The 18,719-nt window shown below is 37.9% G+C and overlaps 1 protein-coding gene and 1 long non-coding RNA gene across 2 annotated transcripts in view; one reads left to right on the plus strand and one right to left on the minus strand.

Annotated features, from left to right (window-relative positions):
• LOC103095341 (uncharacterized) overlaps window positions 1–18,719 on the plus strand; it is a 191,908-nt gene that overhangs the window by 147,919 nt on the left and 25,270 nt on the right. The gene's annotated exons all lie outside the window — the stretch shown is intronic.
• Window positions 1–18,719, minus strand: part of SLC28A3 (solute carrier family 28 member 3) — a 138,499-nt gene that overhangs the window by 8,241 nt on the left and 111,539 nt on the right. Inside the window, exons 14-18 of the mRNA XM_007498894.3 lie at window positions 17,237–17,405; window positions 16,070–16,267; window positions 1,960–2,041; window positions 670–768; window positions 272–392 (exon numbers count right to left, since the gene is read on the minus strand). Coding sequence (XP_007498956.2) covers window positions 272–392; window positions 670–768; window positions 1,960–2,041; window positions 16,070–16,267; window positions 17,237–17,405 — 669 coding nt within the window. The remainder of the gene's footprint in view (window positions 1–271; window positions 393–669; window positions 769–1,959; window positions 2,042–16,069; window positions 16,268–17,236; window positions 17,406–18,719) is intronic.

The raw sequence follows: 18,719 nt of genomic DNA on the forward strand, positions 1-18,719 counted from the left end.
AGCTTGATCTCAGAAAAGGCCAATGGGACAGGAAGGATGGGAGTGGGGAGGCCCATTCATTCCCTTAAGGAAGTCAAAATGAAAGATTGAGGCTAAAAAGACTGCAAATACCGAGACCTGGCATTTTCCATATACCACATTTATAAAACTTTCCTTTCTTTGTGTATTCCCTCCTTGAGTTTCCTCTCAAAACTGCCATAAGAAGAAGCTATCTCTAGGTCAGACTTCATGAGCCTCTTAATAATGGAAGTTGTAATCAAGGGTACAATACCTGGTTAATAGATTTTGGCAACAGATAACTAGCTCACTTGTGTTGCTTGGTGAACTGGAGTTGAAGGCATTTGCTAAAAGACTGTAGCAATCTATCTCCCCAGGAAGGTTGGAGAGTATGCCTGGAAATGAGACAGAATGACATTCATTTAATTAAAGAACTAAAATCTTTGCGTTCCTAGGCTTCTCCTCTCCCCCTTCCCCTCTCCACCGCATTGAGCTTTTCAATTTCTACCCACTCTCACTCAGTACATTAGTGGGACCATTTCTCAGTCTTCTTCTTCTTCTTCTTTTTATTTTAATAATAAATAAATACATCCCTTAGGCTCAGGTAGGAAGCCTAAACCTAAACACTGCCATCCAGTGGGCATTAAGAAATAGGAAGGGCAGAGCACATACCAGCAATACAAGCTGTCATGAAGCTGGCTACATTACCAGCAACCAGGGCCCGGAAAGCCCCTCCGGCGATGTCCCCCTTCCTGGAAGGAGCCATGGATGCTAGAAAACAGGGAATGAGTATGGAGTTATTATTGGATTCAGGTAGAGCCTCTCTCAAAAGTCATTATCTCCAGAAGGAGCTCTGGGGTTGGGCTGTTCAATGCAGGCAACTCCTGAATTAAGAAGTCCAGGGTTCGGTTTTTCGTGGTGAACTCCTCAAGGTGGGAGACAAGAGTGTGACCAAAACTGTAGCTAGGAGAAGACAACTGGGGTTTTCTTGTAGGTCAATGAAATTTAGAGGGCACTGACAGCACTACTGATTCTTTAGCAGGTAGAAACAAGACTAGCTTCTAATTTGCAAGAATAATTGAGTTAAACCAGAAAATTACCAGGTGGCATGCATGATTCCTTTTCCTGAATGGTAGGTAGTATGAGCTTCTAGTCTTGACCCTTCCCCATACTCGTAGAGTCTTGGTCCCAATTTGGCAACCTAGATGAATTTTGTCTTTAAAAGTTTAAGGGGATAGGTAGGTGGCTCAGAGGATAGAGAGCCAGGTGTGGAGACTGGAGGTCCTGGTGTTCAAACCTGGCCTCAGACACTTCCTGGTTGTGTGACCCTAGGCAAGTTACTTGATCCCCATTGCCTAGTCCTTCCTGTTTTTCTGTCTTGGAACAAAACTTGGTAATGATTCCAAGATGGAAGGCAAGAGTATTGTTTTTTTTTTTTAAGTTATTTAAGGGTACCTTTTGTGCTCTTTGACAGTAGGCACATTTTTTTGTGCCTTCCCTGAATCCAGAATTTCTAGGTATGGCACTAGATCTGACCCTCTAAAAGAGCTAAGCCTCTCTCAAAAATTCTCTCAAAAGCATAGGCTTGCCTAGGGAACAAGGGAAAGGCAGGGCACAACAGAATTCCTATGATTCATCAGAAACAGAAGTATGCATGGCAGGATAGGTGGGCAGGGGTGCCATACATTTGGGCATTTAGGGGAAGTTGATTTGAATATCAGCACAGAAACTATGGTGGCATCATGTTGAAGATTGATTCAGATTTTGGGGGTGTATGTTGTGTGTGTGTTTTTGGTGGCTTGTATATTCATTGCTGTATTGTTCCTCTCCCACCTCCCTAGTACTGGTGAGATCTTTTCCCTGCTATTAGAGAGAATAGGGCAGATGGAGAAACCAGATATTTCAGTTCAAACTGCATCAGAATCATAGAGGGGTGTTCAATGAAAGAATATTATTACTTACTGAGTCCTCCAATCACGACTCCCAGAGAAGCAAGGTTGGCAAAGCCACAAAGGGCATAGGTGGCAATAGTTTCAGAGCGAACCTATAAGGCAAGTAAGATACATCCAGGTGGGCAAATGGCATGGCTATGACTGGAAAATATTCACATGCAGAAGTCCTGGGGCCTGACTTGGCACTCCCACTGATAATTAAAGCAACATGGTATGCTAGAAAGAATACTCTATTTTGCATCAGAAGAACTGGATTTGCATCCCAGCTCTGCCCCTGTGTGACCTGGGACAAGTCACTGAACCTCTCTTCAGTTTCCTAGTCAGAAAATGGAGATTTGTTTAGATGATCTCTAAGGGACCTTCCAGTCCTAAATTTATGATTCTGTGATTCATGTAGTCACTGTTGCCCTTGGTGGAAAGGGAAATCTACTGTATGAGGGCTGGCTGCTTTGGATCTTCTGCTTATTTGCCAAGGCACTGTGATTCCTTATTCTTCCGAGGAAATAAGCACAGCATAAGGACTAGCAATTTTCCTTGATGACTCCCACTTCCTCTTTGCCAAAGCTGCCAAACTTGGCAGATGGAAAGAAATGGCAGGAATTAAAGCAGAAATGGAGGCAATTACTTTATGCCCTTACTCTGCTTGGAGTGCTATCAGACTTCTGGTTCAGACTGGCCAGGCAACAATGAGGCAGAATTTCACTGCTTCTATGTGTGACCTTGGACAAGTCTACAGGTGTGGGGCTTTTAAAGAATCTGCTGCTATTGCCTGAATGGAGGGGCCTAGTCAATTGCTTCTAGTTCTCCTAGCAGTGAGTAAGAAAGGAGGCAAAGGAAATTCAGAGGGGTGCATAGCACTGAGCTGGATTCTAGCAGCATTCCCTTTGCTTTTTCACCTACCCCTTTGAAATTATATTAACAAGTAGAACATTAGTCTTACCTGTTTTCTCTTTTTTAGAGATTGTCCAAACAGACTGGAAAAATGTGTAACGATCTACTCTATTACAAACATGGTGGGACCCATGAGACAACTACTAAAAATGCCAAGAAGCAATTGTAGGGATGATAGATCTAGAGAGGGAAGGGGCCTCAGGAGTGCACAACCCCTTTCATCTCTTAAGGATGAGGAAATTGAGACTCAGGGACACTAAGTGACTTGTTGATGGTCATATAGGAAATAAGCATCCAACGTAGGATTCGCCCTCACACCTGTGACTTCATCGGCATTGCTCTTCCATAAAATGTGATGGTTCTTTGTCCCTTTGTCCTCCAGATCCTGGAACATTCAGGTTTAGGTCAAAGAATAAGCAAAACAAGTAGGGAACCATGTGTCCCTTCCACCCTTCCACCCTTCCCCCTTTACTCATTAACTAGATTTTAAAGCCAGCATTCAAGTTGACCGAATGGTGATGGTTAAGTTTTCCATTTATTACAAGCTTCTTTCCCCTTTTTCTGTTTCTGAGAACTCCTTTGTTGATATTTTCAAACAACATGCATATGGCAGACAGGAGAAAAAAATGATTTCAAGTACTCATCTGGTCTCTTCCTGGAAACGCTTTTGTTCCTTATGTCTCCCATCTCCCTCCCCCTTTTGCTCAGCACTAAGGACTGCTTCTCTCACTCTTTACATTTCCGTCCAATTGGCTTCAGAAGCAGGAGATCTCACTGCGGGGGTGGAGATGAGAGGGAGAGGAAAAGGAGAGAGGGAAGGAGAGAGACAGAGGGAGGGGGGAAACAAAAGGGGAGAAAAGAGGAGAAAGGGGGCAGACAAAAGGGGGAGATGTGGGTGGGAGACAGTATGTGAATCTTCTTCCCCTTTTGGGGAGCTGAAGGGAGAAGGAGACATAGATGCAGCCTTGTTCATGTCAACATGCAGGTTTAAAAAGAACAAGAGAAGGTTAAGAGAATCTGTGGTGATCCCCTATTGTTTGTTTCTATCAATGTACAGGTGAGGTGGTAGAATGAAAAACTCATCTTCATTAAAAATAACAATGAATAGTATACTTTTATGTTTTTTTTAAAAATTTACTAAAAAAACCTATTCAAATAATCCTAATTTTAAGAGAAAGAAATGAAGGGAGTACTAACAGATAGTGAAAGTAATGTTGGTTTTAGAATCAGAAAACTGAGGCTCAAATTCTTGTTTACCTACTGAATGCCTTTAGTGACCTTGGGGAAAATAGCTTAATCTTTCTAGTCCTGTTACCTCATATGAAAAATAAGGACCTTTGCCTAAATAATCTTTACATTCATGGTTTACAGTGGGGGCCATGTTAGCTCTCCAAGGGGATGGTTGCTGGATCCCAGAAATTACCAGTCAGAGAATGGGAAGATAGTTTTCATCCTAACTTCCTCATGATAGCCATTCATAGGCCTTGCCTTAATAGGGCCTATCCTTCACCAATTATACCCCAGAACTTCTGAAATTCATCCCTTCTGAGTCTGAAACCAGCCTTTGAGGGCTGAATAAACCCCAGTTAGTCATGATCTAATCCTGATTTAAGTATAGATGCCATTGGGACATTCTCAATCTCATCCCCCTCCTACCTCTTTCAAAAGATGTTTATCAGGAAAATTAGAGGGAGAAGAAAGGAAGAGAGGGAAGGAGTTGGAAGTAAGTGCATAAGTACCTTCTAGTTCCCAAATCCAATGGTCCTATAAATAGCTTAGCCCTTTAAGGTAGCTTCATTTTGTCTGATGTTCTGGTTTCGATTTGCTCTGTGACCTCTTCTTAAAGAAAAGGTTTTCAGAGTCAGCTCTGATGTTTCAAGTTCTTGACTTATATGTTTCAGATGTATAAATATCTCTTCCAGCATAAGACACTCCTTCCAATTCTAACTTTCCATGAATCCATAAGTTAGGAGACTTAAAACAATTATTAATACCATTAAGATATTATGAGTTAGTAAATTGCTAGAATGAAATTTCTTTTGAAGGTAGGGATTGCTCACATCTCTACTTGTACCCCTAGTGTCTATGGCAATGCTCAGTATATAGTAGGCACTTCATAAATGCATGTTGATTGATCAGTGTTTCTTAGATTAGCAAGTTCATTATCTAGCAAGGACCTGAGTCATAGAACAGTTGGATTGTAAGAGTGCCATGGTTTAGGGAGGCCCCAAGCTTGATGTTTGAAGTTCAGGTTGGGGGGGGAGGGGGATGTGGGCTAAGATTAAATTTGCTTAAGGAGGAAGAATAATTATTGAGAGAAACATTCTATTTTTCTCCAGGGCCAGTCCTATCAGAAACAAATGGTACTGTGAAGCCCAAGAAGAAATAATCAACCTCATGTGGAGAATGGTTTTCTTCCATTGAGAACTAGACCTTGCATCATCTTTTATCATTTGTCTAAGGAAGTCTGAGTGTTTTCCAAACATCTAACCCTCACAGCACCCAAAGGGAGTTAAACAGTATTTATTGTAGTCCCTATTCTTACTGTTGAGGAAACATTTATGGGTATTAAATGATTTCTCCAGAGTGATTTGGCAAGTACGATAATTAGAACACAAGAATCCCAACTCCAGAAGACATTCTCCCTCTAAATATCTGAGGGTGGTTTGGGAGTGTAGAGAAGGTAGAAGTGAGCATCTCGAAACCTTGATAAAATCAGTTGATTTTACCCTAATTTATAATCAGTGCCTTTATTCTTAAGTTGCACCCAGAAAGACCTTTTCACAAAGTACTAGGGGTTGCCAAGGTTGTAGCTCTCTTTCATCATGCAAGACTATTTGCTTTCAGTGACTAGCTTTTGGGAATAGAAAACATTTTACTTAATTAAGTCCATTCTCTGCATTTGGTGAGGAAGGATAACTAAACATGAAGGACAACTGGCTGTGGATCCTTATGGTGGGGGCCTTTTAGTGATCGTTAAGATATGGTGCAGCCAGAGGAGGAGAAACTTGAACAAAGAGACAGAGGTTGGAACAGCTCTTTTGATGAGTAGAAGTCTTATTGCTACATACACAGACAGAATGTCACCAAAGGTAAAAAAAAAAATAAGCTAACAATGTAAGTGAGACTAGGAAGGTGAGCATGGGCCCATTGTACCAAAAATGGCCCTAGGATACATGAAAGCAGACTCTACTGTTGGTAGATTTGTGAACTAGTCTAAACAACAATTTGGAACTATGCCTAAAGGGCAAAAAGATAAAAATAAAGGAAAAAGGATCTCTTTGTACAAAAATATTTATAGCAGCTCTTTTGGTAGTGGCAAAGAATTGGAAATTGGGGGAATGGCAGGGTAAGTTTTGATATAGGATTGTGATGGAATAGTATTGTGCTATAAGAAATGATGGGCAAGATGGTTTCAGAAAAACCTGAGAATTCTTATATGAATGGATACAAAGTAAGGTGAGCTGAACCAAGAGAATACTGTATATAGTAACAGCAATATTGTAAGTAGGCTCAAGTGGGAAAGACTTAGCTACTCTGATCAAGACAGTGATCCAAGACAATTCCATAGGACCTATGATGAAAAAATGATATCTATCTCCAGAGGGAAAACTGAGGAACTCTAAGTGCAGATTGAAAGAACCTTTTTAACTTGTGTGTATATGTTTTCTTTTTCAAAATGGCTAATGTAGAAATTTTATGTTTTGCTTGACTTCACATATCTCGAATTGCTTAACTTCTTGAGGAGGAGGAGGAAGGGGAGAGGAAGCATAGGAGGGACAAAGAAATTTGGGACTTAAATTTTTTTAAATGGATGTTTAAAACTTTTTACATGTAATTATAAAAATTATAAAAAATAAGTGAAATAAATTTAAAATATATTTTTAAAAAAGACAGCTAGGTGGCTTGGTTGGACTTGTCAGGAAGATTCAAGTTGAAATTTTGCATCAGATGCTTACTAGTTTTGTAATGTTGGGCAAGTCACTTAACCTCTCTAAGACTCATTTTCCTCATCTGTAAAATGGTGATTGCTTATGTCCTGCAGAATTCTTATGAAGATTAAATGAGGTAAAAAAAACACAAAACATAATTTCATTATCCCTCAGGAATGGGTAAATGCTACCAAACCCCTTCCTAAAAATATGTTTTTACTTATAGACACACAAAACATGTATATATATACATACATAATATTTAACTTATAACTATTTCAGTATAATTGTCTCCTCTGTAATCTTTTGTATTTTATTTTATGCACTTAAAAATATTGTTCTGAAAAGGGGCTTCACCAAACTAACATGAAAAAAGGTTAAGATTTCCTGCACTAAAAGAACCATTGAAAAAACACTGGGAAGATAAAGGAATCTTTGGGATGGTGACTCCATACTGTCAGCATCCTTAGGAAAATTATTCACTTCAAATAGAGAAGCAGATGATGCCCTGGTTTAGCCTGCCCCTTAGCAGCAATTCAGTACCCTACAATCTATATTGGAAATACTATAAAGATAGATATTACACAGTCCTATGAATGTGTCCTCTAAAACTCTGGATAATAATAATAGTAGTTAGCATTTATATAGTGCTTTAAGATTTGCAGTTTATACAATTTTTACCTAATTCTATCCTCACAACAACCCTCTAAAGAAGATGTTTTTATTATCTCCCTATTATAGATGAGTAAATTGAGACAAAGGGTCAAGTGACTTGTTCAGAACTACACAGCTAATAAGTGTCCAAAGCTGGATTAGAACTCAAGTTTTTCTTACTCAGTCACCTAACTTCCTGTATATGAATCTACCCCCTCAATAGGGCTTTATTCACTTAGAAAGTCAAATTTGTGATAATTATCTCACTAGAGAAGGAAAATACCACCAATATGATAGGACCCCATGAGACCACCACTTGATTGGAAAATCAGGGTGATCATAGAGAACTAAAACTTTTAGTTTGCTTATATGAAGCCCTTTTCCAGTGAAATGGATAATCTGTGTCCTTTTGCTTAATCCCTCCCTCTAAACAAAACAAAAATACCTAAAGACTCTTCCCCACCATGGATATGAGAGAGAGGATATGGCTATAAATAAATATAAATAAAAATGTTTTGACACTTGAAAAAACTGAACTGGAATATGAACCTATTGACAAAGAGCCATTCTGCACTTGGAAGGGAGAAGGGCCAATTTAGAAGCATAGTATAAAAAAGTACGATTAATAAGAAATAATTCAAACTCATTAAATATCAGGCTATATTTCTAGAACCTATTTTGCTTTCTGTTCTCAGAGGCTTAGGAAATTATTCTTGCATCTGTTCCCTCTCCTGCCTCAGCAGTTCTATGGTTAATTCATTGTACTTGGTTTGGAGTCAGTGGACCTAGATTATTAGCTGTATGACCTTGGTTAAGTCATTTAACTTCTTATGCCAAAGTTTTAGGCTACATAAAATGAGAGGACTAAACTAAGGGACTTTCTAGTTCTGAATCTTAACATTCTAGGGATGTAGCTTTTGTATTAAATCTATCAGTCACATTCTATTTCATTTTGCCTCAAAATATCACCAAGAAACAAAACAACAATAATTGGAGCATCCACAGCCAACAACTGAGTCCCCTATGTTCTGTAATTCTTCTCATACCCTTCCAAGTTAGAATCCTGGCATCTGTAATACTATGATGGTCCATTGACTTTTTTGTCATCCTTCCCCTGTCCACCCCACGGTGAAATATTCAGAGTCTATCTGTCCTCCTATCTGGGAAATATCATATTTTTTTAATCTATCTCTTTGAGTGGGTGGCATTTTCCACTCGACTTCAGCTGGAACAGAGTCTCTGAAAGTGAGTCATGGGAGGGAATTGAGGAAGTAGCTTTCTACTTTTTAAAGGAATGAGCCTCCTTCTTTCAAAATCAGCCTTCTCTTTCAAACAAGTACCACCACCATAATCACCCTTGGAACTAGCAGAGAGTTGTGCATTCAGAAAGGTATAATTCTGACTCCAACCCTCAGGGGATACCAAAATGTAGGCTATAGCTATATATATACACATATATATTTAAAGTTTACTCTTTTAAAAAAAAGGAAGGTAAATACTCATAGCCAGACTAAATCAGAAGAATGATGCACACCTAGGAACATGGAACTTCTGCTCACCCTCTCAGGCCAGCATAAAAGCAATAGACAATATATATTCTTATTTAAGTTCCCCAGGAGAGACTGTTTCATTTTCATCTATGAGTTTTCATTTCATAGCACTGCATCTGACACACGGTTGTTGCTTAGTAAATGCTTGATGAATATAACTTGATTATTCTTTTATTCTCATGAATGAATTATTCTTTTATTTTGGTTACTATATATAATAACCCTTTTTTGTTTTTTTCCCTGATTTTGCTTGGGTTAAAGTTGAGTAATCTGCAGAGCTTGCCTTACTGGACCCAGGAGGGAGGAAATTAATGTAACATAATGCTGACATCTCTATGTCTTTAGACTTGATATGAATATGTACCAGCCAATTTTATGGGTTTGCATGCTGATACTGAGAGCCAGAAGTCTGAAACTTCATGGTCCTGCAAATACACATTAAATATCTTTCTATTTCTCTCCTCTCAACCAAAATCATCTCCATTTATTCAGAGGGCTCTAGTTAGCTCAGTGTTCAATCATCCATGTGCTTTTTAAAAAAAAGATCTTGGGAGAGAGACTCCATTATTTCTAACTTTTCTGAAAATAAGGTTATTAATAATAATTAAAGGCTGTTGGTTGTTCCTTTGTTAGAACTTGCTGTCACCTTCTCCTTCTGTTATATCTCTGCCCCAAGTCCTTCATGCATCTTCATGCACTTCAGGACTGTACTTTTCATTGTCCTTTCAGATAAATTTTAGTCTTTGACAGCCTATTCTACACAGGGAGAGGAGGAAAAGAAGGAAGAAACAAGCATTTACCAACTATATGCCAGGCACTATGATAAGCACTTTACAAATATGATCTCATTTGATCCTCATAGCAATTGTGTGATGTAGGTGCGGCGTGTACAGTAGCCAAATAGAACATGGCGCCTGAACTCTTCAAATGATGCCTTGGATATCTTTTGCTTCTACAGTCACCACTCTGTTCTAATCCATCACTCCATTCCACTGCTAGTCATCTTCTTTGTGCATATGTGAATGCCATTCCTCCACCCCTGAAATCTTTAGTAGTTCCCTATTATCCACTGAGTTCACATTCTTTTATCCAATTTTCAGGCTCTCTATAATCTAGTACCTTCTTATCTCCCCTGCTTCAAGCTGCTTCAAAGCTATTTTCTCTGCCTTAAATGCCTGTCCTCCCTCCCCTTCTCTACCTATTGACTTTAATTAATAAAAATATTAAAATTCTATACAATATCCATGTTAACCACATTCCAACTAAAAACCTATTTTTGCCCATGGTTTCCAATCTCATATGCCCAGTGGCCTGCGGAGAATTGGAGGATCTTGAATTGGAGAATTGGAATTTATAGTTTCCAAGTGATCAGATAAGTGGCAAGATCTCCCACAAGAAACTTTGATCTAATGGGTGAGTCCCAGTGTTTTAGATGAGAAATTATGAATCTCATTCTGTATCTTATTCCAGCGATTACTTTGTTAAGCATTTTTAGATCCCAACCAGAACTCACCTGACCTCAGTGCTCCATTGACATCAAAAGGGGAAAAATTAATGATGAGGGGGGTCTCTAGACTGTAGGATCCAATGATGCCATCCTTAGTATTTCATGGCTTAGGATGGCAATGAAACCAATGAAAAAGAACATGAGGACTTGCTCACAACCTAAAATCTATACAAGAAAGTCCTCTGTCAATGATGTCACTATTAAACCCCAGTCCCAGAGCCTGTAGGGAGGTATTCTAGGAGGAAGAATGGTGTATTAATCCCAGGGATGAGTAGTTGCTCATCGAGGCAGAGGGAAATTGAACCTGTATAAAGGCCAAGGTACCAAATGGCAATGAGTGATTTACTGTATGGTGATTTGCACTTCTTGCTGTTTCTACTTTACTCTCTGCTCTACCAGTTTTTTGACTGTACTCTTTCTCAGGTTAATTCAAATAGCAATGATTCTCCCAGTCTTATTTCTTTCTGTTTTTCTGGCTGCCAGCTAGTAAGTATTTCAATTTATCTTAGCCCAGCAATATTTTCTGATTTAATGCTGCTCACGACAAATTCATTCTACAAAAGCTAATGATTTTTTTCCCAAATGATTTTTTGAGTTTACAGATGAACAGAGTCTGGCATAGGTTGGGAAAATCAGGCATAAACACATTTGTGCCAGAGCACCAAGTTAATTGTAATTAGCTGAAACACTAAATTTTATTCCTGATAGTATGTATAGTTGATAGCATTTGAAAATGAATCATGTTGTCTGGAATTCAGTTTCCCTAACTAATGTCCATATATCTATGTTGAAAATCAGTGAGAATAAGCAGCTGGACACTGATTTTGAGAATTTAAGACCACTTATATGACCATTTAATTTAAGAGTATTTTTTTTCCCCTGATGGCATATGTGTGTATATATCTATATACCAGAGGTTAATTTGGTTTGGAAAGAATGCATTTCTTTTCCTGTTAGCAGTACATTGGCAAAATGGGAATTGAGTCACTGGTCATTTGCACCCTTTCATTTTTTATCTAAAGCCAGAAAAAGTGGAGAGGAGATCAAAGTTCTTGTAGGTCTAACAAAGCTAGAAATACCTCTGTTTTGGGAAATTACTGACTTGCATTTGGATGAAAAATTTCAGATAGTAACAAACAAAAAAATCAACAAACATTGTGAGTTCCTAAATCATCCATAATGCCTGAAACAAATAGGGAATATAGCATATGAATTTTATAATTTGTGCATATGAATGTAGCATATGGATTGAGATGTGCACAAGATTTCTTTACAAGATTATTCCATAAAAATAAAGGATTTCTCTTAGAAGAAGGGAAGGACAACATGATATTTTCCACTTCCTCATGCTTTTGCATATTTTTCTTTTTTAGGTATGATTAATTAGAATTCTTTAGAGGCATAATTGATAACAAACAAGTTACTAAATAGTTTTGCATATGCATATACATTCATGGTACTAGGGAACATTCTATGTTTTGAAAGTTACTTGCTTTGTAAAGTCACTTGTGGACATAGAAAATATCAGAAATATTTTACTGGTTACTGGTTACGGGTTACTGGTACTGGATTTCTCTGTTACTTTTTGATAAAAAGTGGTGGTTTATACATAGGATATATAACGATAATATTTTCTGTGGTGCTCTTGGCCATAATTACCACAAAGAACAGAGAGTAGGCATGGAATATTCAATGCATCTGAACTTAATGCATTTATATCATAGAGTGCTATAATAAAATATAATAAAATAATCTAATTATTGAAGTATTCAACTAATTAGTATAAGCATGCTATCTAAAATGAATATTTATTCCCACAAAACACCTTTGGAGGAGCAATGCTATATGGAAAATTTGTGGAATGGGAACAATATTATTTGGTGAAGAACATTCTATTCAGAAGAAAAAAGGAAGGGGGGAAGGGGTTTAATGGAGATGAGACAAGGTGGATAGGGAACACTGAATCATGGAAGTGATCAAGAGATTACTAAGGTCTTAGAGTAGAAGGAAGATAGGATAGAAGCCAAGGATCCACTGGGCTAACTGAGCTGAAGGACCAAAGCTGATCACTGGAATCAATAATGAGCTAATTGGTTGTAGAGTGCATATTAGAATTCTATTTTACTTCTTAAAGCAGAGTTTGGAAATAGTTTTTTATGACAATCTTGCCAAATGACATTTGTTTGGCCAATATTATGAATGTTTGCCATGAGATTGACATGTAAAAAGAGGATAAAAATGTGATAGTTGGAAGAAGTTACTAGTACAAACACTAAAATGAATTCAGGTAATTTGAATGTAGCTACAAGACTGCAAGACCCAGGATGCCAGTTTTACCATACTCTTCCAGTGTGGCTAAATGAAGTTCCAACTTAGTTTGTTCAGTCTTGATGTTAGCCACAAGTACCTTATTAGATAAAAGGAAATTATTTCCTTCAACCCATATATCAAGTAGTCCTGGGAGAATTCCAATTGAGAGAAATGTGAAACGGTTCAAAAAAGACAAATTTGACGTGAATGATGTGTTTATGGGATTGATTCACAAAAGACACAATATTCCCCCTATTAGTGGACTGTTCCAGCTAATAGATGCCACAATGCACCTGTTCTTAACACTTGAACTTAATGACAAGTTTTCACTGTCTTATTATTGGCAATTGTGAGGATTTTACTTGTAAAATAGCTCACATATAGACAATGTAGGTTTTTACTGTTGGATAATTTAAGAATAGAGTCATTTTATTTTTCTAGCTCTTTGTTTATTAATGATTTGAGTTGGCTCCCTCTGAGGCAATGGACTGGTTACAAAAGAGCTGTCTATCCTTCCTGTGGGAAAGAAGCTGCCTAGCATTTTCAATACTGTGGAAAAAGTACGTGACCATAATAGACTACTAGTCTATTATACTACTACTAGATAGTAGTAGTAGTAGTGATAGTAGTAGTAGTAGTGATAGTAATAGTAGTAGTAGTAGTAGTAGTAGTAGTAGTACCTACCCTAACCTCAATCTGTCATGGATAAGATATATGCAAGACATTGAAGCCATGAGCAGCTACTATCCCAGAAGGATGTCTTATGTCATTCTTGCCTCTCCACATTTGTTCAGATACAAATATCTGAACCAGGTTTGCCTTGTTCTAATACTAAAGATAGCTTAGATGTTTGGAGTAAAATAGGCATAAAAGATTTGGAGTGGATACACATTCATCCATATAGCCAACAACTTCAATAGTAAATAGATGAAATTCTCTGGGGAAACCAAGGTATGATGAATAAAATTGATGGCATATTGATCCCTGAATGAGGAACTAATAGTATTCAAGAACAAAGGAGAATTGGAGAAGTGATCTTTGAGGGCTGAGATAAGACTATAATGAGGCTAGCAATGTACGTGATAAAATTTGGAGCAGAAGGAGCTCAGTAATGCTGGAGCAGGTCTGTCAAGACTCATCTCCAATCTGGAGGGGAAGAATTCCAACATCTGTGTTGGTATTCTGAATGGACTATTTTTGCATGCTAGTGTAAAAGATGGGGGAAAGCCAACAAACAGAGACCTATTAGCATATGATGATGCAAAGTCTAAGTAGAGACCCAAGATATAAACTTTTGTTCTCTGCTAAGCAACATTTATAACAGCAACACTCTACCTAGACTATGGGGCAGCTAGGTAGGTGATAAAGTGGATGGAACCCAGGCCTCGAGTCAGAGAGATTTATCTTTCTAATTTCAAATCTAGCCACAGACACTTACTAGCCAGGTGACCAGACAAATCACTTAACTCTATTTGTCTCAGTTTCAGAAGGAAATGGCAAATCACTCCAGTATCTTTGCCAAGAAAACCCCAAATGGAGTCACAAAGAGCCAGACATGACTGATGAAGGCTGAACAACAACGTAGATGGTAAAAGAGCTTATATATATACATCCTAGAAGACAGTTTCTTCTGGAGATATAGTGTAGACTCTCCATCTGCCTATACTGGCTTTATCTATCATATATATATATATATATATATATATATATATATATATATATATATCACTATACTTATTTTAGGGCAAATTTTGGTAAGGGGACTTTATGAAGGGTTTTAGAAATCATGGGCAAAATAGTTACAGTCAGTAGAAGTTCCACAAGCTATTTTAAGGAGTTTTTAGTCATCAGGAAAGATTTATGATGATTATTGGCTCTGTGAGACTTGCAAAGGAGATCAAGCCCTGCTGGAAAACTAGGAGCTGAAAACCAGTCTCAATTTCTTGTTCTAGAATTAGCTGTAGGAATTAGAGTGATAATGGGAAGACTTCTGTCAAGGAAACCCACCACCCCAGCCCCATCTTTTTCTCCTGTGTGTGAAAATGGGGTGGTAGAGAAGAGGAATGGCTAAGGTTTGTTAGTATACCATATAGCTCTACTATATCACTTAATCCTCTCAACAACTCCACAAAGTAGGTGTGATTATTCTCCCCATTTTACAAATGAGTAACCAAGGCAGATAGGGAATAAATGACTTAGCCAGGGACACATATTAGTTAAGTGACTGAGGATGAACTTGAACTTAGGTCTTCCTTGTACTTAGTCTCATGCTCTATTGTACCACTAAGCTGCCTTGAGTTTGGGGGCAATCAAGAAAACAATGTTATTTGAAAAGATCTATGAGTATGCTTTATAGGAATATTATCAGTAAAGATAGGGAATATGTTAAATAGTTTGGATATTATAATATTATTTATTGACTTGTAATTTTTACTGGTATTTTACATGTTATTCATTTAAATAGTCAAGAGTAACTTGTTCTCTGAATTTGTTGGAGGACTTCCATTCCAAGTCCAGGCCTGGTATACTTTTTATTTGTCTCAACTTGGCTAAGTCACCTCATCCTTGGACCTCAGTTTCCTCATTTTTAAAATAAAGAGTTTAGATTAGAAGGTCTCTCAGGTTCCCTGTAGATCCATGATTTAAAAATCAAATTTCTTACTCCCTTGGTGCCATGTCTCTCTTATACCCTAAGACACAGAACATGACAAGTAGTAGGAAAAGCACTAGATTAGGGTACCTGGATTCTAGTCTCCATTCTACCACTAATTAGCTATGTGATCTTGGTCAAATCATTATATCTGTGGAGTTGGTAAAAAGTACATTCCTCTATTTGGTGTCTTAGGATCATAGATTTAGAGTCAGAAGACACTCTAGATCATCCAGTACAATTCTCCTTCTTACAGAGAGTTTAGTTGTCTTGCCCGGTTTTCACAGGGAGCAAGTGACAAAATGAAGATTCATTGAATTCATTCAATGAATCATCATTCATTCTGAATTTACAGATTCAGGACTCTCCCCACCTCATCCCAACATATGCTATTAGAATATTTTTGTATTCCTTCCAGCCTCTTACTAAATTCTTAAACAATATGGTCTTGGGGCTGTTTATAAACTGCTCACAAGTAGACTACCACTTCAACGAAGGGTTTCTTGTTCTGACAACCGGGGTTTCTTTTTTGAAATAAAACATTAAACACAAGTAAAAATGGCATGTTAATATACATACAATGAATTACAGACTCCATCTGGAAGATAAATAATGAAGGTACTCACAGATATGTATTGTTGCACACCATCTATAAATTTGGGTCCAGCTAGTTTTCGTAACTTGATCATTTTTGCAAGTTGTTGGAAGGCTACGAATTCATTGAAGAAAGTTTTATATCCTATTAGTCCTCCAACCATAAAGCTGTCTTCCCAGTCAACTCCCATCATGAAAGAAAAAGGCATGAAAACATAGGAGCAAATCACCTACAAAAACAAAGCCAGAGGTTGCATAATGATTCTAAACAGTCATGATTCTCCCCAAATTTTAGAATCCAATTATTTGTTAGTTCTTCAATCTAAGCCTCATATGTAAGTGGTGTTCTATGGCATCTAGAAACAAGCACCTGCTGTCACAAGAAGGTAGGATTAAAATATGATAGTACTTCAGCAGTGGCGATGGGGAAGGATATGTACTGGAGAGGAGAAAAAGATAGAGATGTCTTAGAAAGAGTTTAGATATGTGGAATTACATTTAAGATATTCTACAATACAACCTCAATATCTTTATAATCTACTTTTATATTACTTTCCTTTCTAGGTCAACTGGATTGCAAGCTGTTCCCAATTCATAGCACTCCATCTCTTCCCTATGTAACTTTGTTCAAAGTGATGTCTAGAATGTATTCCCTTCTCACTCTCCCAAATTTGAATCTCTAGTTTTTTTCAAAATACAGCTCAAAGACCATTTCTTACGGATTCCCCTCAGTTGCTGGTGCTCTTTTAAAGTTACTTTGTATTACCTTATTCATACTTATTAAGCATAACTTATAAAGTGAGCATAACTCACTGGACTCTATATACATTGTATCCTCATGGAAGAAAGTAAGCTCTTTGAGGGCAAGGATTATTTTATTTTTGTCTTTGATTCTCACTCCCCTACATCCTACCCAATCTATAGCACTGTTTTGTATATATTTTTTGCTCTCCATATCCTCTACATTTACTTCCTTTTGAAGGAATACCAGCTTCCTTGCTTTGCATATAGGTGTTGTTTAGTAAATGTCTGTCAAACTAAATTCAAGGTACATATGAGAGAGGGATGGGATATTGGAAGCTTATGCTCAATGGTAGCAGAATGAGACTTTATTGATCACAGAGTCTAAAATTTCTAATAGCTATTTAACACACATAAAAACAATACCACTGGAATGAGAACAGCTAAAAAAAGTATACCTCAAAACTCAGCTCAGGATAGTTGAACATGTTCCCTAGCCAGGAAAGGGATGAATCCACAAAAGCCAGGAGGGCCAGGAAGGAAATCATGTTCACAGTGATGTTTGCCACCAGGGAGACGGAAGAGGAGGCTCCATGGCTTGCTGCTTCCAGGAGATTTCTTGAGTCCCTATACCAAGAAAACAAAATTCTAATATTAAAGAGGCATTTCTTGATAGTTAGTGTCAACATAGTGAGTGATGGAGATGGTTTAAGTAGAGTGGTTTTTTTTTTTAAACCCTTACCTTCAGTCTTGGAGTCAATACTATGTATTGGCTCCAAGGCAGAAGAGTGGTAAGGGCTAGGCAATGGGGGTCAAGTGACTTGCCCAGGGTCACACAGCTGGGAAGTGTCTGAGGTCAGATTTGAACCTAGGACCTCCCGTCTCTAGGCCTGGCAGAGTGGTTTTAAAGGAGAAGAAAGACCCATTCTTGGTCAAGAGTTTATGCCTCCACAGAAAGGCCTGAAAAACACCATCTCTGGGACCTTATTGCCTTTCCTTTATCTCAAACCTTGTATTTATCTTTACCAAACTGCTTTTTCAAATTTATTTGTAAGGAAGGGGCATCTTTAAACTTGGACCCTTGATTTATCCCTTCTTGTTTCTCCTATCTTTCCTAATGTTGGCTTCTTCTCCCAACCAAAAAAATAGAAGTTTCTCAAAAGAATGCTCTGTACCCACTACATTTAATTCCTCCTCAAGGAATACTAGCTTCCTTGCTTGTCCCTCTTAATGCTAATGACATCCCTTTGATAATAATTTCTTATTCATATTGTCAACATCTTGTTTGTACAGGGTTATTTGCATGATTTAGTCTTCATTTGATTTGTGAGCTCTGTGGAAGCAGGTCCTGTCTTTGGCCTTTCTTTGTATAGCCAGTGCTCAACATAGTGCCTAGACCATAGCAGGCACTAATAAATGCTTACACAGATTGACTGACCTCTTCAACATTCATTCCTGCTATCCAGCTTCTGTTCCATCACTCTATTAAAAACATACTCTTTGGGCGCAGCTGGGTAGCTCAGTGGATTGAAAGCCAAGCCTAGAGTCCAGAGGTCATAGGTTCAAATCTGACCTCAGACACTTCCCAGCTGTGTGGCCCTGGGCAAGTCACTTGACCCCCATTGCCTAACCCTTACCACTCTTCTGCCTTGGAACCAATACACAGCATTGATTCTAAGACAGAAGGTAAAGGTTTAAGAAAACAAAAACAAAAACAAAAAAAAACCCTATTCTTTAAAAGTTGACTAATGTAATAAGAATAAAAATTGACAAATGACTGAATTTCTAAATCCAGTGGCCATTTCACATTCCTGAACCTCTCTGTAACATTTGACTTTGCTGACTCTTCCTCCCCTCACCATTTTCCCTAAAATTCCCTTTGCTTGGCTTCCAAGGTAATAGCTCTTAATGAACTTGTTGACAAAAACATTTTGATAGCTC

The sequence above is a fragment of the Monodelphis domestica genome, chromosome 7 (genome assembly GCF_027887165.1).
Source record: "Monodelphis domestica isolate mMonDom1 chromosome 7, mMonDom1.pri, whole genome shotgun sequence".
In the NCBI taxonomy this organism is placed as follows: Eukaryota; Metazoa; Chordata; class Mammalia; order Didelphimorphia; family Didelphidae; genus Monodelphis; species Monodelphis domestica.